This window comes from Diorhabda sublineata, chromosome 8, assembly GCF_026230105.1.
Source record: "Diorhabda sublineata isolate icDioSubl1.1 chromosome 8, icDioSubl1.1, whole genome shotgun sequence".
Classification (NCBI taxonomy): Eukaryota; Metazoa; Arthropoda; class Insecta; order Coleoptera; family Chrysomelidae; genus Diorhabda; species Diorhabda sublineata.
Genome location: NC_079481.1, coordinates 15024614 through 15046551, shown reverse-complemented (window position 1 = coordinate 15046551; position 21938 = coordinate 15024614). Strand labels below are relative to the sequence as shown.

The following is a 21938-nucleotide window of genomic DNA, read 5'->3' as shown; positions in this document are numbered from 1 at the left end:
ATCTTGATCCCTTAGGACAGCTAGGGTTGTCACAAACAAGGTTATCCTCCGCAGACTGTTGGTGCCTGATGTTCGGGATTAATTATTACAAAAGGTCATTGAATAATACCATAGCCACCTTCGCCGATGACACTGCCATTTTAGCAATAGAAGTAATGAAAGAGCAACCAATAAGCTTCAAAAAGCTGTACACCGCATCTATGATTGGACGAACAGTTGGAAAATTGAACTTAATGAAATTATCAGTTCAAATTAACTACACAAACAAATAATAATAACCTGATTGTGCGCTCAAAATCAGGAAAATATTTAGATATTAGTTCAGATGCCTAACTTCTATGGAAGGTTCATGTTGAAGAGAAAAGAGAACTTGGTCTGAATTATAGAAAAATTTACTGGCTAATTTGAAGAAACTCCACTCTATCTTTACTCTGCAGATACTTAAGCTTGTATGGACTTCTGGTATCCAACTGTTGGGATACACCAAAGCAAGCAACTTAGCAATCATTCAAAGATTCCAAAAAAAGCATTTAGGAGCTTAGTAGATGCCTCTTTGTACATTCATAGGGACCTAGAAATGGATACTGTTGACCAGATCATTAAGAAATTAAGAAGACTCCATTATTATATCAATGTGGATGCTATCCAGCTCCTTGATAATATTGGGTTAGAAAAAAGACTTAAGAGGATCAAGCTCTTTGAGGTAGTTTAGTGTTAGTCCAAAAGCAGAACTTGTGTGGGCACTTTGGTGAAATCTATTCTACAGAATCTAAGGAACGCTGAAGAGTATAAGTTAATATTGAATTTTAAACTCCATTAGATTAAGTGAGAATTGAATTGCTCATTGATCACAGTTGACCACATTGTAATATTCCAAATGCCTTTATGGGTGTTTAATTTAAAAAAAGAGGATCATTGATTATTTTGTATTATAAACTATATGACATATGTTCCACATTTTTTTTATAGTTTTTTTTATTATAAATTTCAAATGTTGTAAAACGTAAGAATCGATTTTGAAATATTTTAACAATAAAGTTTGAAAAAAAAATTCTTTACCTCATTTCTTCAATATTTTTATAAACGTGTATATTTTACCATTATTAAAATGTGTCAATTTATAGTTGGACACCTTTAATTTTCAAAATATCTTTGAAGCCAACATAATTATGGGAAGTTAGACATTTTAACATTAGAACTAGTGCCGAAGCAGAGCATATGTGACTTTTCAAGTAACAGAAAGCTTGAAAACGTCTTTCGATTTCGTTAATATATTATGGCAATTCTACTAATTACTTGCAAACCTCAACAACTTCTTTCAGGTAACACAATAGTTATCTACTATTATTACTGCGAAATTTCAAAAGTGCGTACCTCTTTTTAGTTAGTGATTGTCATTAAATTATTTCTGTATAAATTTTGATCACTGTAAGAAGTCGTTTCTTGGATGTTAAAGACGAACGACACCGTCCAGCAATGACGGGATACATAAGGGAGGTGCTGCTAGTACATAAAGAAGAAGAAAGGCTGAAGAGGTACTCGGCGATATCAGTGATTAGGAAGGGTACTTGTACCAGTATTAAATTAACTGGAACAAAGGCTGCTTTTAAGCAAGAGGCAATACTCGGCAAAAACAGGAATCTTAGAGGTAAAAAAGAAAGGATTACTACGCCACGTGGAATCTCGTGTAATCTCCAGATACTATTTTGATTTTTGCAATAATTTGTAAATTAGTTTCGATAGATACTATCCAAATAGTTTAAATTTATTTTCAAGTTGTTCGTTTTCCATATAACAAGTTGTTTTAATGTTTTTGTGGTTTTTAGTTTTTTGAAAATAACTTAGGATTTACAAACAAATCAACCGATTTTGACCGGCTGGGTGGGGACTGACGTGGTTTTTTGATGTTAATAGCTGATTAGTTTTTGGAATCGGTCGGTAAAGCCGTTTAAAAGTTATTCCCAAGAAAAAAATTTCATAGTTTCTTTAAGATTTCAAAATCTACCGGTCCAAATTGGTCCAAGCCATAGTCAAAATCTAAGTTCAGTCAAGCCCTTTCCATTGGCGTCAACTGCGATCAAATCGATCAAGCCGTTCAAAAGTTATGGAAGGATTTTAGTTTTTTGCAAATAACTTACGATCTACAAACGAATCAACCGATTTTGACCGGCTTTTTGGCGATCGACGTGGTTTTTCCACCGACCCGAATCGGTCCAAACCGTAGTCAAAATCTAAGTTCAGTCAAGCCCTTTAAATTTTCGGAAATTAATCAAAGTTCTTACACGAAACCTTGTTCTCAAATTATAATGTCAATAAAGGCGGCAAAGAGTTTTGAAAATTTTGTTATTTATATATTTATTTTATAAGTTTTCTTTGGATACTATTACAAAAAAACATTGGAAAATGTATTTATTCCAAATACCATATGCCCAGCTTCAGGACTAATTCTGATGTTTTTTAATATAAAGTCATAGATACATTTTTGATATTTCCCTTAATAATTTTACAATATAAACAATACATTGGAAATTTAAAAAAAACGTTCTTAAAATAAAATTTTTAAAAAGTATTATTTTCATAACTTCTATTCAGAATTGTTAATAATCTCAATTTGCAATTTTTTTTTAATATAAAGTTTGATAAAAAAAGTCATATTCCACTTCCAATGCTATTTTTATATCACAATACTCGAAAAATATCAAATCTGTTAAATGTTACGGTATATTAAGATAGCTCTTATAATATTTCTTTGTGTGGTTTAACTTTAATACTAATGTCTACGTGATTGGTGGTTTTGGTGAAAAAAGGGGTTACAATCCCTTCCACCGGATCTAGAGGTGTCGAATCATGAGATTTTTTTGACTAAAAGCTCCTCTTTTACAGTCCAACGCTTTGTGAGTTTTATTTCAAGATATTATTCCAATTTCGGTGGTTTAGAAAAGAAATTATCGAAGTCCAAAGTCTCATTTGACATGTTTCAATTATTTTTAAAAAATATAGACCACAGACTCAAAAAATCATAAAATTTTGAAAATTTGCAATTAATTTCTCTGAAACATTCAGGTTTTCCCTTTTCACTTTCTGTTTACACGAAATAAAATTTTTGTTTTTTCACTTTTCCTCAGTATAAATGTATAGAAAGTTGTGAAAAACAGGGGTGTTGCAATTGGAAAGTAAAATTTTTTACGTAAATTTAAGAAAGAATACATTTGGCAACGTCTTAAATTAAATTACCCTTATGTTAACGACCGAATTTACTGACTTTATTTAGCAAACGAGTTCCGTAAAAACAATTTTGTTTTTACATTTTCTCCAAATTTGATAAAAAAATGTATAAATATAAGAATTAGACCTTATTACGATCCATCTCACCAGTACCACCTAAAAGCAGAGCTCAGTTGCACACTATAAGTGTATATCTCGAAAATTCTGTTTTTCAGAAATCATGATCACGAAGCGACTAATAAATACGAGGTGCGGTTATTAAATAACGAGACTAGCGCTGCTACATAAAAAGTACGCCTACTATTTCGAATGCGATATCTACCAGTGTAGCCGTGGCCTTCCTTTTTATAGAATGTTTTTTTTGTTTTGCTATAAAAAGGATCGAATTAAATAGAGCAACGGATTGTTGTGAAATTTCACATGAAATTGGGAAAAACTGCAACTGAAATTTAATTGCCAAACATTGATGAAGATGATTCGCGTTCAGGTCGACCTTGCACGTCAAACACGGATGAAAATATGTTAAAAGTCGGTAATTTTGTTCTACCTAACTGCCAGTATTCTAAGTATTCGTGGTGCTTAAACCCTTATGTTTAAACAACAAGAAGCTCGTGAAAATATTTGTATTGACAATTTAATGTTATCGATAAGCAAGTGTCGGACTGCTCAGCAATGGAGATGGTAGTCTTATCAGAGGAGACCAGAGTATGGCTTCATGGAAACAAGCGATGTAAAAGAGGCGCTGGAGACCGATATGCACAAAGTATAGATAAAAGAAATGCTTACAGAAGTGGATCCAGTATGTTCTGGGGGTAATTTCGCACAACGAATTATCATACATTTCCCCGGGACGAAATAATGGTATCACTACAAACCGTTGTGTAGCAGAAGTTTTGAATGAGCATATAATAGCCATATTGGCAATAAATTTTTATTATACATTCAGGATAATCTCAATTCTCATACAAATATAAAAATTTCTTCAGAGATGTTGGTATTGTAGTAATTATATGGATGACCACAATCCAATAGAAAAGATTTGGAACAAGCTAAAAAAGCATCAAACCAAAAGCTCCAGCACCTACCATGGTTTTACACCTACAAGAGATAGCAGTTAAATGATGATTCCTTAAGTTATAAAAATCAGTTGATATCCTCTATAACAGCCTCATTGGGAATAAATTATCAGGATAATCCCAAGCCTCATATAACTCGGATATTAAAAAAATTCTTCGGAAATGTAATTGTGTGGACAATCTAATAGAAAAAATTTGGAACAAGCTAATAAAAGCATGAATGCAAAAAATCCAGCAACTATCACGGTTTTGAACATACAAGAGACAGTGATAGATGAAAGGATTGTATGCAAGGCATCATTCGAGCAAGAGAAGAAACATATTCATTACATATTGTAATTTTTTGGAAAAATATTATCGATAAAAGAAATAGAATTGATAATTTAATTAGAGCATTGAATGTCCTTTAGAATGATATACAACAAGGGCAGATTCTAATAAAAAAAGAAACTAAGTTATATTAAAAAAATTATTAAAGTGGATCAATACTTTGCTCTTAAATTAGAGACTTTTTATTGATTCCAGCTCTATCGGTGACAACTACCCACCATAACCTAGTTTATACAATTATTTCACTTCAGACCTGGGTTAGGCTAAAAATGTGCCATTCAAGTATATATTGTTTTTAATCAAATTGGTAGACAAGTATTTATGACGTCGTGTATGAATTTAAAATAAAACTTTTTGTTACAACGCTACTTTATACAAATTACTTAAATTTACACAAAAAAATTCAAGAACTATCTTAATAAAATACCTAAAATACCGTGAAAAAGGATAATTTTGCAATACCACCAACATCTAGGACCTTAAGAATTATACAGATTCTTTTCCGTTAAAACTATTGCACTACTCGGAAATCGAAGACCAATCAATTTGGGTCAATTTAATACACACGAAAAAAAAAAAAGATTACACTTGATTAAATCACAATTTGTCACTAAAAAAAATCACATAAAAGTGGAATTTTAAACTAACTAGAATATTTTATTCTTCCTATTAATAAAGTTATGGTATAATTTCTAACACAATTTCTTGATTTTAATTCCGTAAGTCGTGAGATTCACTGAAAATAATTTCCGTTTAGTAAATCCTAATAATTGTCACAATTAATACGGATTGCGATTGATGTAGAAATAAAATCAAGAGTAACACAAAATGTATCTTATAAATAACCTGCAGAGTTACACGAACATTTTTTTTCTCCTTTCAACAAATTATTGCTGAATTATTTCCATTTATCGTCCAATTTATATTACACTGGATTTAATTTGAGTTAAATATGTCAAAATGCATATAAACAAACAATTTTTGTCGATTTTTGATAAAAAGTATTATCGCATAAAATGGAAAGGTAATTAATTTTGGAAGTACGATTACTACTGAAGACTAATATGTCTTAAATTATTCGAAGAGTTTTATAAACTCTTATGACACGATAGGTGAGTGATAAAATGACTTATGACAAAACAAACACGTGTTACAGTTGCGTCAGTACCTCCCCGCGAGATCAAGTTTCAACTCTTCTTCGATTTAATGATGACTCGTGCCAGTTTTCAATTATTTTGATCGTGAAGGTGTAGTTGCTAAATTTATCATTTTAACTAGAGCAGCAGTAACGGGAATTGCATTTTGAAGCTGTTGATGATACAACTTTATTTCAACACCATTGATACACTAGAGTCCCACCAATTCGAACTATTTGGAACAGAATCTCATTCGGATAAGCAAAAATTCTGATAAGGTGGACTTTTGTCACATAATGTCATATTATCTCTTTTAGTGGAATATTAAAAGTCAGACACTAAATACATCTTCCGTTCCCATCATATGACGAGTCAGTCAATCAGCGTGTATTTTTGTGAGTAGTTTTTAATGTAGATTTTTAGATTCTGTACTTGACCATTCTATTATTTCATCATTACTAGCAAACCTTTCACAATAAAAGATTAGCTAGCCAAAGATGTTGGTAACTACAAAGCAACCTTGTTCGGTTTGAAAAAGAGCAGAGCTAAAATTGAAAACATTTCTACTTCTCCAAGCAACCATATCCGATTTGATAGAGAACGGAGGTAAATTGGAGAACTTTTGTACTACCCCAAGTAAACAAATTATTGAAAAACGTAGCAGTTTACCCAAGAAAGATAGTAAGGAATCCCTATCACTGACCCTTTAAGTAAAGATCAAACTGCATGAGCTCATGAATTTACGACTAGAAGTGGTTTCTTAAGACTGAGAAAAGAAACAATACAGAATTAGACTGATAAACTGGAGAGAAACAATCGGCAAACAATGAAGTAATTATTCAACACCTTGGGGAATTCAAAGGTAATCTGGAATCAACTTAAAGCATTGTCTTCTAAAAGTCTGATATCCCAATAGGAACAATTTACACCAGGATTGAAAATGAACAAACAACACATAAGTGTGTCAGCCAGCTGCAATGTGTCTGCTAAAAATGAACCTCCACTGTTTTTACAGAAACTAGAAAAAGCATGTATGGATGACAAAATGACAATCACACCGCTCAGCATATGCTGCAACGTGTTAAGCAAAAACTGAAGAAAATGGCCCTTTTTGCGCGCAATTGAAGAAAATATCCCTTTAGGTATAATTTAAATTGTGTTTCTTGTTAACTATATGTTAAGTAAGATATGCTAAATAAATGAATTGTTAACATTATTTTGTTATTTCAAAATTGCACTTCAAATTTTTTTAAGAAAACTTTTGTTACATATGTTACTCATTACTTTGTGTCTTGTGTTAATAAATGGATGAAGTTATTTGAAAAATCTTGTTTTTCTTCAAGTTTCCTAATTCATCTATTTTAGAGAAAAAATTTAAGTTATAGCACTGTCCGAATTAGGCAGATCTCCAGATTGGCAGGACTCTAGTGTATATGGTTGTGTTCTCGAAACCGGAGCACAATATTTCAATGGATGCAAAAACAATCCTCTTTGGATTTCTAGGATGAAATTTCTGTTGGAGATATTTATACTGAACACACTGTTTACTGCTACCACCAATACTCACAATACTGTATGGCGCGCGTTTTCATAACCCTGGACAATAACATATTTTCATATAGTTTTCCATTATCTGTATTTATATTTCACGGTGGAAACGGAGAAATTCAAATTCGAAATAGAAAATAGGAAATTTTTCCGGAGTTGTAAGTTTGCCAGTTTCAAAAAATCCCTCTTATCCCTGTCGAATAATTTTTAAATATAATATGTAGAGATTTCGTTTTGTCTCAATTTTATCAAATGTAAACAATAAAAATCAATTATAGTACTTGCATATTTCCAAATAGATTTTTCATCATAAAATATGTACAAAATTTCATAATTCAAAAGTCTAATGTTTCTAATAAGTAATATACACGAAAAATTTGCTTATAAAGTAAAAATATATATAAATATATATACAAAGAAAAAAAGGAGTAAAGAGCGATGTGAAAGTCTGTCTAATTCTATCACTCCATGATATTTCACAGACAAAAAACTCAAAATATCAAGTTTTTTGAATCCCCAAGTCGATTGGTCTAAATTAATATTAAAACACCTTAAGAATTAGGATAATACTGCGAAGGAGGTGGAGCGACATTGTTCATGGGAGGAGCATATTGCTGATATTCACTATATTGAGGAGTAGGCCCGGTAGTCGGTGGAGGAGGATACATTCCTTGTGTGGGAGGCGGTGGAGGATACTGTGTTGGATATGGATTGTATCCCCCATACATAGGTTGTGCTGGAGGTGGTGCTTGTCCGCTATAATCATATCCTGGTTGTGGTGGTGGCGGATGAGGCGGATAGTGTGGTTGGGGCGGTGGCGGATAACCTTGATATCCATAATTATACTGGGGTTGTTGAGGTTGAGGCGGATACATCATATCGTACGGTTGAGGTGGCGGTTGAGGGTAACCGTAACCTTGCGGATGGGGAGGTGCGTGATACGGCGGTGCTTGGTAGTTGTAGTAGTTATTGTAGCTGCCATAGTCTTGATTTTCAGTCTTGGGCTGATCTGTAGTCGTTGACGATGATTGTTGATGATTTGGGGCTTGTGAATTATACTGAGAAGTCGGAGATTGATCGGAAACGTATGTTACATCATCGCTATGATCACTTATTTCGCTTTGTTCTTGGTGTTTTGGATCTGATTGTTCGGAGATTTCGTCGTCTTCGTACGATTCTAGATTTTCATCATTTGTCGCTTGATATGCACTTGTTATACTATCTAATGTGTCCTATAAAAATATTATGCTATTATTCATATTTTCATTATAAATTAGTTCAAAATTAAATTATATTTTATTATGTTTATTATTATTGATGATAATTTAATAATTTGAGTTCAGTTCAGAAATTCAGAAAGCTGCCGTTATTGCCAAATTGGAAGATGGTTGGTCTATCAGAAGACTGGTAACTCATCTAGGTCTTAATGTGAGTAGTGAAGCCAGAGTGAAGTAGCGATGGAAACAAGACGGGACCTCACACTAAAAGGTTGAGTCTGGTGGAAGGAAAATTTCAAATAACGCGCAAGATGTAGAATTGAATAATTTTTAAAAGGAACATTCCTTTGAATCGGCTGCTAGTGCTTCATATGCGACAAACTTTCCAGGATTCCGACCTATGGCATGTAGACGAATTAAAGCTTCGGATTTCAAAAACTGTGCAAATGCTAAGAAAACATTGATTTCAAATGAGTGTAAGCGATCCAGAGTTATATTGGCATTTAATTATGTGTATCGTGGTAACAAATTGCCTTCACACTGTCGTGCAATGGCGGACGTATTCGCGTTTACATAACACCGAATTCAAGATTTTTCCCAAGACTTGTATGTTATTTCAATGAACAGAAGTGTAAAACTAATAACTGTGCCTCAATCATGCTGGTACCGGCAACTTACTTGATAGATTAGTACACTCAAATCTGTACAAATGTTTATTCTTCTTTATTTGATAATACGCATCGAACGTGTGGGTCTTAGTCTAATTAAGGTTTACAAGTAATGTTTTATACATAAATTAATTCAAATTATATAAGTCTTAGAGCAACGATCGATTTTAAAAACTGTTTTAAATTTTGCACATCACATGAGGAGGATCCTAGAGGTTCTGGTAGTTCGCCATAAGGAAGTTGCTTCTGTTGTCGTTTCGTTGTTGATTACAGGGTGAAAGTATTGAAGAGAAATTAATTGTTGGACTCTTGCGAGCAGATATGGGTGTCTGAATACATTTGAGTTTTCGCACTTCTAGCATGTCTAGTAACACTCTTAGTCGATTCATACTCAAATCTCAATTCTTCACACTTCTATTTTTACCTTCTTTTTTCTTGCCATTGCCAGAGCAGTGCCATATGCACGGTATTTATATTTGGAATTCTGTGAGAAATTAGAAAATTTTGATAGCTCTACTCTTTTTATTTCTTTTCTCTTATTTCTTTTTTTTTCTTCTTCTTATTCTTTTTTTTTCTTCTTTGAAAAAAGATAGAAATAGAAAAGAATGACAGAAATTTGTTCATGAATTGATGTGAGTCGATTTTTTACACAGATAGATAGATCATTCTTTTTTGTGTTTTATAACTTTGCCAATATAATTACGCAGATATTGAAATGTATAGTATTGTTGTTATAAAAGTAGCGATCGATGAAAAGTTGAGAAATTGGAAAATAAAAAGTTATAAAACTTTATTCCTGTATAATTCTCGAATTCTTTTAATGGAAGTATCAACAGTATATTTGAATATTTTGATGGCAATGACATTGCATACCTGGAAAGGGGTACTATCACCTAACATCGACGAATTACTGTGATCCATTTGTTCGACGCCAGAATGCTCCGGACTACTTTCTTCTTTCTCGTCATCCTCATCAACTATCGCTGGTTGAGCCGGGGGAGCGAGAGGAAGTGGCGCTGGTGCTTGTTGGGGCGTTGGAGGGGCAGTTGTCTTAGCCGCTACCCTTTGAATGGAGATATTCTTTTTCAATAATGCTATTCTCTTTTCAATATCGTCGTTGCTTTCTTGATGTGGGGGTTGGGGAGTCCTTTTCATCCGTTCTAAGTGCTGAAGCAAAGAAGGGGTGTCTTTATGCTCGTCGTCGCTGCTACCAATTGGCATTCTGTCGTCTTTACCTCCAACAAACGACTTTGGAACTTCACATCCAACGTTTTGAGACATTTTTTTGCCTAAAAAAATTAAAATATCAATATGCACGTTTTATGATAAATTATTTGAATCTTACCTGGTTGTATGTTTTTTTGCATATTTTTAATCCTCGACACAAGATTGGGGACTGACTGCCTGACGCTCTGAACTCCAAACTTAGCAGTACCAGGTACAAAAGGTTTTACAACTCTCTTTTGGGGTACCACAGAGAGAGAAGGATTTCCTTTAATCGATGGAGGTAAAAGAGGTGGTTTTACCATCTTAGTTGGATCTCCGCCTTCATCGGCTTTTCCTAAAAACGTAAGACAAACACCACAACTTCTTATTACATATAAGTAAAATTTAAACCCCCAATATCTCAAGTTATTTTAGATTTGGAGAAAGATGCCAGAACAGGTAAATATTAACCTAAAGGGTTTTATAGTACTTTCAAATTTCTTTTCATCCCTCCACCGTCCAGAATCACCCTCGAATAATCTAAACCTAACCATAACTTGTTCTTTTCTTTATTCTGACAAAACTGTTTAGATTGATAGAGATGTAGTTTTTAAAGAACAATCTATGCAAACATAGATAACATACTACGGAAGAAAAAGGAATCACGGAAAGATGGAGACATTACTTTAAACATTTATTGGAAGAAATGACAACAGAAGGGGAAAGTAAGCCGGACGCAATACTGGTTTATCCAGGGGGACTGGAAAACAGATATATAACAAAGAAAGAGTTAAAAGAAGCCTCTAAAAAAAGAAGGCAGGAAATAAGTTGATAATAGACTGGCTAAGAGCCATAATAAATGAAATACTGAGAGTAATAGTGGCACGGGAAGACTAACAAACAAACAGTATTTTTCCAATATATAAAAACGAATACACAAGAGAATGCAACAATTATATACTGCTAAGCACAATTGGTGATCTTAAGATGACATTCAAAAAGATAAACAGAAACGACACATCAAGGATCCTAAAAATCAAAGGAGTGGACGAAACAACGATAAACAGAATATATAAGAATATAATGAATACTATAAGAACAAGACACGAAATGGATGTAAACTATGCACACTGCTCTTGTCGGATGTTTTGGACGAAATTATAAAATAATCAAAAAAAAAACAAGCGACACATTTCAAAGTGGAACAATGTAATATGGATTACGTAAATGTATCTGCACAGGAATAGCCTGTGCAGATAATTTGGTACTAATCGCTAAAGACAAACATAATCACGATGATAGATTAGAAGAAAACAATGACTCAGTTATAACTTTTGAGTTATATGAGTTATAGTTATAACTCATATAAGAAAAATCTAGGAACAAAACTGTAGGTACTAAAATGGAAGAAATGCAATTAAGCTAGTTTGGGCATGTGTCGAGAATGGGAGAAGACATGATAATTTGAGGAGTGTACAAAAAAAGAAATAAAAAGGATGACCAAGTAAAACATGGAAGGAGGAATTTAGGATACAGACAGAAAAAAGGAACATTGAATGGAATAGGATTAGGCAGTAATGGATAAAAAAGAATGGAGGAACGTGATACTACATCATAGCTCGATTCCCCACCGCAAGGAGGTGAATTATACTATTTTGTAAGACCCAGAGACAAAATTTCACCGTCAATAAAGTCATTGTCATTTTTTATTATATTTTCTAGTGATGCAATTTGTTTTACTTTTAAAGTAAATCCTTATAACGGGGTTTTTCATCAAACACACCTTGAATTATAGGAGGATTCATTATAGTTATTGGATTTTGGCAAGATTAACAAAAACCCTTAATTTTGACCAACAATCCTACAGACAGACAGTTCTACTTTCAATAGATAGTAATAATAGGGTGAGTTGCCATAATATCCACCATTGGTCTTGCGAAAATCCCCACTATATACAAGACATAAAGATATTTCGTTAGCAAGCTAGTAATAGGTAATATCTTCTTGTAATACCTTTGAAATACACTGCTGAATAAATGTCCAGCCTGTATCACTGGTTAGCTAATGTAACCATTTTAGATTTGTTCCTTTTAGTAATGAATATAAGGAAAACCAGTGAAATTATGAATCAAAATGGAAACCATTACTTCCCTAGAGTGGAAATTGAAACTCTCATTTTGCCATAAAGAAGAAAGCTAAGTTGGGAATAAGACTGTGGCCATTTTGAGCATGTAGAAAGATAATAAACAATATTTTAACAATCAATCTCTTTTAATTAACAATTTGTTACAAAAGAATATTAATTTTGAAAATCATCACAGTACATTTACATTGTACCTTAATCTGTTGAATTTTTCGTAATTTTAATTACTCCTAAACGCACTAATATACAATTCAAAAACTTGAAAATCATTTCCAGTAATTTCTCTTCACCAGTTTCCTAATATTTTTTTCCAAGAAGTGTTAATTTTTTTAAGCTATTTCTAAGATGCAACAGTTTACCTCGCTTATTTGGTTACCCGTTATGATTTCATGGAGGTTTAACTTTACACCAAAATTTATGAACTCACCTTTAACTTTAATTGCTGTCTTTATAGCGACTATCTTTCCGCTTTCTAGTTGCATATAAACTCCTTTAGGAGATTTGAGAACTAATACTTTTTGACCTGCTTTAAGAACTATGTTACCCTTTTCGGGTTGATTTGTTGGTATGACTACATCCAAAGGTAATGTCATTTCTTGAGCAGTCATTCCTTGCCGCTGCCAATGTTCAGCTGGTATCCATCTGAAATTATAATTCGTTATTTGAAAATATTATTCAAGTTTAAAAAAAAATACCTCGATGGTCGTTCTCCCTGTTGCATTGGTCTCACTGAAGCCACGGGCCTATGCCCCCTAGCTGATCCCATCAAACTATAAGCAGGTTGGCGTGAAGCTTGTTTTTCCCTCTCATATCCCTTTTTAGCCAACCGTTTCTCTTGTTGCGATAGTTGTTTTTCTTTTCTATCCACTAGTAGAGATTCGTGTTGGAATGGTTCTTTATTCAAAGTTCTGCCATATTTTTCTAGCACCTTTTGTAACACTACATCTGAAATACGAACACAAATATATTAATCATAAGACATGTGTGACCAAAGTAATAAGATTTGGCAACATGATGCCTATCAGCCTGAGCTAGACAGGTGTGATTGTACTTTCCACTTTCTCAATCCGAGTTTCAATTGTATGCAGCATAGAAATTATATTTGCCTGAACTATAATTATTATAGCTTTCCACTGGCACATATCATTTTAGGATGGCCAGGAAGTCCATGAAATTCAATCTCATTTAGGGACACCCCCCTCTTCTGAAACTTATTAAAACGTAGAATTTGTGAGAACTTTTGAGAGATCAGGTCATCGTTTAACAATAAGAATGATTAATGAACAGTTAATGGTGCCAGATGTTCCCAAATCAGAACCGAAAGAAACGTTAAATCTTGTTGAGAAGATTACCAATGACCAAGAATATTGGTTGAAGTCCTTGTAACTTTTTCCTTCTAGACTTCCAATGCTGCTAAAAGTATTAGGAATAACGATTTCACGCCTAAAAGCTCCCAAACAGGACTACTTTGATTTAGATGGTGTTGGTTGAAAAAATAAAAGTTTTATCACTTTTAACACACATCTTGCATATGGAGAAGAGATCCTCAAAATCTTCTCACGTCTTTTGCTCGTTTCCATATACTGCTCAAAACACTCACTGTGGTTTGTTATTACATCAGTAATAAACAAGGTCTCATGGTTGTTTTCTCTTTGGTCTTTGTACTACTGGATGACTAACTAGCAATGCTTTTAGACAAACTTTCAACTTATTTTGGTGTAGCTAAGTTTTTATGTGCTCAGCTAGTGTGAGTTCGAAATACCACCCTGGCATAAACAAGTTGGGCGTCACATTTTTGACGACCAACTCGACCAAATGCTTCAAACTCAACCTGAACCTCTATTGTTCTATTCGAAAAGGATTCATAATGTAAGTCCGTTTTTGTATTCGAGTCACTCTAAAGTCAAATCCTGCCCATATAACTACATTTTCAGCTCGCCCTCCAGTTCCAGAGTTCCAAAGAAGTCCAGTATATGCGCTGGTTAGATTCTCGTTTTTACGCATTATCAGCGGTGGTTTTTGATGACGATACATTCTAGATTATTCAGAATTTCATCTTCCTCACTACATAACCTGCACTTGTCTGCTTCTGCTAAACCTAATCTCACTAGGTGCTTTCCAAGGCTTCTGTATCCCGTAACAAAGCCAGTGAAAAGGTGTAGGAATTTTCACTAAAATCCAGATATTTCTTAGAGTGGTCCATTCCTGGAAGAATTCGCTAGAATAATTATTTGATATAAATTTATTTGCTGCATTGTTCCCATATTTTCTCAGTCTTCTTTTTACAAATAGTTTTAATTTCGTTGGCTAGTCTATCACATTGGTCTGTTGGTTTTAATATTTATTGACTTACATGTGGAAAGAAAGTTACTTACCTATATAGTTGTCTTTGACGTGAGCCCAATCTTTTTCCTCTACATCATCGGTTTTGTCGTCCCAACAAAGCGTACTGACATCTTTCATTGTAAGATGGGCATCAGGATTGCATTCATCTACTACTCTGTCGGACATACCTAAATTTATGACAATTAGTTAAGATTGTCAATATTTAGATTTATTTTATAATTTACCTTGTTTATTTATTTGCCTATCATATATCTTCTTTTCTAAACAGTTGTCTACAACCAACCTATACACAAAACAAGGTTTTCTTTGACCGTATCTATAAACTCTACATACTGCTTGGGTATCATGACATGGATTCCAAGAGGCGTCTAAAACTACTACTCTATTGGCTCCAATTAAATTAATACCTAAAATTTAATCGAGGTTGTAATACATTCGAAAAGATAAGTAGAATATCATACAATAGCAAATAGAAAAGTTGTATATATTGTACATGTAGTAATAATTTGCTACGAACCCAACTTAATGCATTAAACAATAACTGGAGAGAAAATTTGTGAAATGCAATAATTTAGAATATAATAGGGGTAAGTAGGTTTCTGATAGGGTGGATATTCACCAATAACAGGAATATTTTTCTACATTTCAAAATGCAATTATATGATTTCCCTGTGTTTGCGGGTCAGTTTATCGGGCTACAGCAGTGTCCTGCTCTACTTCACTTTCTTTTCTAGGATCTCATTAACCACCGAAAATAACTGTAAACGCTCCATTTTGAGGTTACAATGTACACTTGAAAGAGGCGATCCAAAGTGGTCTGATTGGTTATCTTTTTTATATTCACTCATTCAATGAAAATCACTTTGAAGTTGAAGCATAAGTGTTTTTGCCACCATAGTGTCACTTTAATTAAGTTTTGATCACTTCATTTACGCTGATATTAGTGAAAAATTAAGAATACAATGGGCTTATTCATTTTCAGTGGTACATAAAATATATTTAATAAATCATGATTTATTAATTAATTTTGGCCAATTATAAATGATAAAAAACAGTTTAAGGCACCTTTATGCATAATTAAAAAGAATGAAGTCAACGTAGTTTATTTTTTTCACATAAAAACAAGATATCGAGAAGAGGCGGTTCATATTTCGATTTAAAACATCAATATTATAATTATCAAATTTTTTTCAATTAACAATAATTTAGTTTGGAACCAATCATGATACTAAACACATTATTTACACTCACAACTTACACTATCCGAGTTTACCTATAGTCTCTGAAGACGATAATTTGGTTATCAAAACGCGCATCAGACAGTATGATTGTGAGTGACTGAAGGTAAATGCTTTACCTTTAATCAGTGAAGACGATAAATTGGTTATCGAAACGCGCGCCAGACAGAGTAATTGTGTATGGTGTATTGGTAGTGTAAACATAATGTTCAGTATGTCAAATATATATCGACATAGGCATGAAAGTATCGAAAATGTATGACTCCAAAGCAATGGGACTTTTATTTATAATTATAAAGACAGAGTTTGAATGAAAAAAAGGCAACGTGCAAAGCTGTTACATTGAGTCACGTGGGTGATACGTATCCTTATGTGATAAGTTACGTAGTTATCAATCGAATTTGTGTATGTAGTATTCTTATAACTAGTAACATAATTGTATTGGAACTGCTTCCTCACCTAGCGATCCTGCTCTAGTAGAAACTAGGAACACGTGTATTTTTGGATTTGAGTTGAACTCATTGATAAGTTTCTCTCTTTCCAGAGCACTTGTAGATCCATCTAATCCTGTAAATAATAAATGCCGTTATACTTTGAACTATAATGGAAGATAATTTCAACTGTAACCTGGTGTAGGTGGCAGGTAAGTGTCAGCCTCATCCAATATGAGAATAATTACAGTTTCCGACAGAAAGAATTACATTAAATAACGTGGATAATAAAATAGGATCCCACCAAAGTTAAGAAAACTGATGGATTGATTATAAAAAACTAATATGCTAGTGTAAGGACACAATATGTGGACAGAAAAACTTATAAGAAACTATCTGCAACATTATTTATTTCAGCTCTAGTTTATGTAATAAAAATATCCGTTTAAAGAAGACATAAGAAATAGGGGTGTCAGGTTATAGCTTACGCAGACTATATAGCTATAGTAGTAAGGGATAAAAGTGTAATGGAATAATTGATACAAGTAGGCGAAAATCCAATATTAAGGGACCACCAAAATAAAAAAATTAATTTTGCAATGTTCTTTGAGACTATCATACTTGATAATAGATTTAAGCAAAAGGGGAAACAAACAAAGGTTTATAAAAGGGGCAAAGAAAAAATTTGTTCAAATTTCAAAGCAAAAGTTATGACAAGATGTATGCTATTGATCAAATTATCAACCAGGGAGATGTGGTTTTAGCCTCTATCTGGTCATTCAAATAATATCCCAGTGATATTGACTCACCCAAGCACATTTTGTTCGACTATCAACGATAATCCTAGATGTTAATGTAAAAAGATCTTTGGACAATAATACCAAAGTAAACAATGGAGGTCCTGTTGCCAAAAGGAAAGAAATGGGGGAGGAGTAATCGTAGATATCAGCGATGAGGAGGTTACTGCAGTACATGCAGTAACACAAAAGCTGTTCCATGCTGCTGCAGAGAGGTTTTTGTGGGGAGGATTACCACACTACCATGTAATGTCAACGGGGGCTGTTTTCTTCACATTTGGCGACTGTTTTATCGACAACAGTTAATAGTTTACAAAATATTTTTGGAGAATTTATAAATATTCGAGTTTAAACAACTGATCTCACTCACTAAATATTTATTTCTGCAATAGTCTGGTATGAAAGGATATAAATTACTTACTATAGTAACTGCTATTTTTAGCCCAATTAAACGTCTCTCCTGGAACCTGACTCATTTGAAGGAATTGTTCTATTAAATCCAAAGTTATTAGAGATTGACTAAAAACTAACAGTCTATCCCCTAAAGCGATGCTTTCTCGTATTATACAAAATAATATTCCCATTTTGGCAGAGTTTTCGATACATCCCGGTTTGTAATCTTGCAGTAACTCGATCGCCTAAAAAGTAAACAATCGTTAAAAATTTAATATACAGCTAAATGGAATAAATTCATTATTTCAAAAAATCCTTCTACCCCGGGACTTCCAAGCTATATCCTTTTTGAAAAATCCACGTCACCTTTCTTTTGTAATCTTATTATCCCAATAGCATGCAATTAACTTAATCCTCTCCTATATACATGGTACACGTTTTAGGAAAAGCTAACATACTTACACTAACCCAGGCGAGACGTTTTGAATATAAGAGAAACTCATTCTCTCTTGGGGCACCCAAGACCTAGATCTATCTCTGCTCCTAGAGATTCGGCAAGCGCGATTTAATGTAGTTATACCTTTTGTGAATATATTGTTATGTTCATGTATATATAGCAGTTATCAAACTTTGTTTATTGTGTTACATCTTCACCGTACTCGACCCTAAGACTACTGCCCATACCTTGAATTCAAATTATTGACGTCTTCCTTCAACTTGAAAATACGATCCCTAATTTTGAATAACAAGTAGAATCCCCAAATTTTTAAATGGGTAGTATGGCAAGGCCATCTATCATTTGAAAGGTCTTCTCGTCGTCTACTCAAAAATATCATTTATTACAGCAATTGTGATGGAATAAAATAAAACTATGAGTTTAGTTGGTTTAAAACTTCTCAGTAAATTGTTTTGTAATTATAGGTTGTCAGTATTATACGAGGGTTGTTTGTTTTCCAACCTCCGATAGTACAGTATGATGACCAGGTGATTTCACACCTCATAATGGAAAATCCTAAATCAAAAGGAGGCAAGTAATGTTTTGCTTTTGAGTGTAGATATAGATGAGCAATCCTAGTTGACCATCAAAGGGGGCAATCAAATTCACTCTCAGCATTTCTAATGAAGGCATTGACATATCGACAGTCTAGATTAAAGAGAACTAACCTCCGAATCCCCAATAGAAATACACTAGTAACGAGACTGCTGTTGAAGAACATCGAGGGGAGTACACCATAAGTGAGCCAGATGAACCTTGGATTTGATTGCGAACATCAAAATAGCCCAAATGAACGCTCACCACGCTAAAGGTGCATGAGCAGTTATTGTTCAGATGTTGAATTAAGAAAATCTTAGCCTACTCCTTATCCAACGACAAATCAGAGGACTCACATGTAAAAACACCTAGGTAATATATAACACAAGAAGCGGTAGTATACTAAGATTCTGTATCAAGGGAAGAAACGACATAAACTATGTTTGTCTTTCAGAAGCTTTTCGAATTACGAAAAAAGATGTTAAGAAACCGTTATAGTCTCCTGCTACTACGATGAGAACAGGTCTGTATAACAACTAGAACTACAAAGACTAGTGGAGTACTGTCAGAGAAAGAAGTGGCCAATATTCCTAGGATGCGATGCAAACGCCCACAATACTATCTGGGAAAGCGAGAACACCAACAGCAGAGGTGAACAACTCTTAGAATATATATTGAATAATAACCTTTATATACACAACGTAGGGAACACACCATTTGTAAAAGGGTAAAGGAAGAATTTTTAGACATAACATTAAGTACATCAAAAGTGTAAAAAACTGAAAGGTATCGAATGAGCTGTCTCTCTCTGAGCACCGATTCCACTGAGTCAGAACTCAGTAGAAATCCAAGGAAAACTGATTGGGAAACATACAACACCAATCTACAATATAATTTGATGCGCACCTAGAGCAGAACGGCTAGACACCAACTGATTCTGGAGCAAGATCTCAAAGAAATAAGAAGTGGTGAAATGATCATCTGTTCAAGAACCGAAACACGGCACCTCTACATCGTGGCAAACTGTTCTGAGGACTGGTAGAGTTACACCAGAAAACTCACTGCCTCTGAAAAAGAAATCAGAAAAACAAAGAAAATTCTGTAAATATATTGACTGTATACCTGTGGTTGCAAGACTATAAATTCTTGGCGAAGGGCAAAATGAATATAACCATGGCACTAAGAAAACCGGATGACACCTTCAGGGAGAATGAGCAGGATAGAGCATAGCTCTTGCTAAAGACTCTTTCGGGGGAGCGGCGGTTCGGCCATAGGAAACAAAATGGAAAAAGGAAGACCCCGAGAAAAATGGGATAACAAGCTAGGAAAAATGTTAAAGAATGATAAAAATATATCGTCAGATAAAAAGCGAAATTTCCGGATTGATAACTTGGAAAAACATCTTGTTATAAATTATATTAGATTTTTTTAGTTTTGTTAGAATAATATACAAAGTTTGCAATTTTGGGTTAAAAAATATACAAAATGTGCATTTTTTGTGCATATAATAGTCACTGAAAAATGTCCCTTAAAAAATACTTTCCACTAGAGCATGAAAAAAAAACAACAAAATATGGCCATATTTACCCAATCATAAGGAATACCACTATCCTCCTTAGAGTCCTTTAATGCCAAAGGATTCAATTTAGAAAATGGATTCTCTTGAACGGGGGTGGGCAGTTGGGGTTTTTCGTCTTTATGTTCATCCTCGTTTTTAATTTCGTTTTTAAATTCAGTCTTAATATCGGACTGAAATTCGTTTTTAAACTCTGTCTTAAATGGTGTTAAAGACGGTAGAGGCGGTAATACATTAGGTTTTACATCGTATACATCTACGCCTTCTTCAATTTTAGGCTCTATCTTAATATCACTGATGATATTAATTTTCTTGTCCATAGAAGTTGTAGTTGTGGCTGTGCTAAATACTGGCGGCAGTTTTATGTCGCTTATAATATTTATTTTCGGTTTATTTTCGTTACTAATCTCGTTTTTGAGGTTAATCATATTCGAGACATTCGGTTTTAGATCTTCTTTCTTCATCCAAGAGCTAGTTGAATTTGTTAAATGGGGATTAAACTGATTGTTTGGAGGACCAAAGTAATCGCTGTGTTGATTATCATAGCTAGTAGTGTTCTCATGCTGCTGGGGTTGGTTCCAATAATTCTGTTGATAATTGTATTCGTTTTGGAAATTTGTGTTGTTCTGAAAAAAAATTCATCACAATTAAAATTCAATATTAAATAATTTTTATAAAATTTTTAACTTTAATACAGAGATTACGCATATTATCCTGACATGTTTTATCTATCGTGAGGTCGTATCAGCTTAATGCATCGAACATGTCGATTGAGTTTGAATGTAAGCTACTAGAATATCTTATGGTGGACTGTAGTTCTATTTTAGGCGACTATAAACTTGTAGCCAGGGTGATGACAATTTGGGGTTTCTGTAAGAGATTCCATCCTGATCGCCAGAAGACCCGAAAGTCACGAATTCTGTTTGTGAATGTTTATTACCTTCGATACACTACCGATAACTTCTTTTGTTTTGTAGAGGGTAATAGAAATGAGAGGGTTAGTGTGGTGGTAATAGTTCATAGTAGCATTGTTGAGCACATAGGTCTTCAGAGAGGCTTGTCGTGATCCACTTGATGTTACAAAAGGCCGATGTCCTTTGAGAAGCGGATCAGGCGCTTTGGCTTGAGCCTGTTGATGTCATTATGTGCGTTGATAATTAAAAAGGAATTTTTTTTTCAAATTGTAACATGGCACATATCGATCCATGATCATTTTCCTAAATTCTCTAATGCAATTTGCTGGAGATTGCGCTGTAGTTTGCAAGAACAGCTTAGGGCACTTCACATTTGAGTATTTTACCCTTATAACTCTCCAATTCTGTAGAAAAGTTTATGCCCTATAATTTTATATAAATAGATTTGAATACTGAAATATAGAATATTCTTAAAAAGTTGGTGTTCTCCAATTTTGAAAATTCAAAATGGGGCCCGCATATACTTACTTCATATATATATATATGAAAAATTTTCCGCAGAAAAAATTATGAACTATAAAAATATAGGCCCACAAAAACCACACAATTCGAAAACTCATTTTTTAGAAGTCAAAGACCGACAGGTACTGACAGAATATTA

The 21938-nt window shown here is 33.7% G+C and overlaps 1 protein-coding gene across 2 annotated transcripts in view; it reads right to left on the bottom strand.

Moving 5' to 3' along the window:
- Positions 1-2367: 2367 nt before the first annotated feature.
- LOC130447506 (uncharacterized) overlaps positions 2368-21938 on the bottom strand; it is a 31475-nt gene continuing 11904 nt past the window's right edge. Inside the window, exons 9-18 of one of the 2 annotated variants that reach the window (XM_056784363.1) lie at positions 20375-20989; positions 17783-17999; positions 16593-16700; positions 15120-15302; positions 14925-15062; positions 13245-13494; positions 12977-13191; positions 10546-10761; positions 10074-10489; positions 2368-8547 (exon numbers count right to left, since the gene is read on the bottom strand). In XM_056784363.1, the coding sequence (XP_056640341.1) occupies positions 7867-8547; positions 10074-10489; positions 10546-10761; positions 12977-13191; positions 13245-13494; positions 14925-15062; positions 15120-15302; positions 16593-16700; positions 17783-17999; positions 20375-20989 (3039 nt within the window). In that variant the 3' untranslated portion in view covers positions 2368-7866. The remainder of the gene's footprint in view (positions 8548-10073; positions 10490-10545; positions 10762-12976; positions 13192-13244; positions 13495-14924; positions 15063-15119; positions 15303-16592; positions 16701-17782; positions 18000-20374; positions 20990-21938) is intronic. The other variant, XM_056784364.1, reaches the window with a different exon arrangement.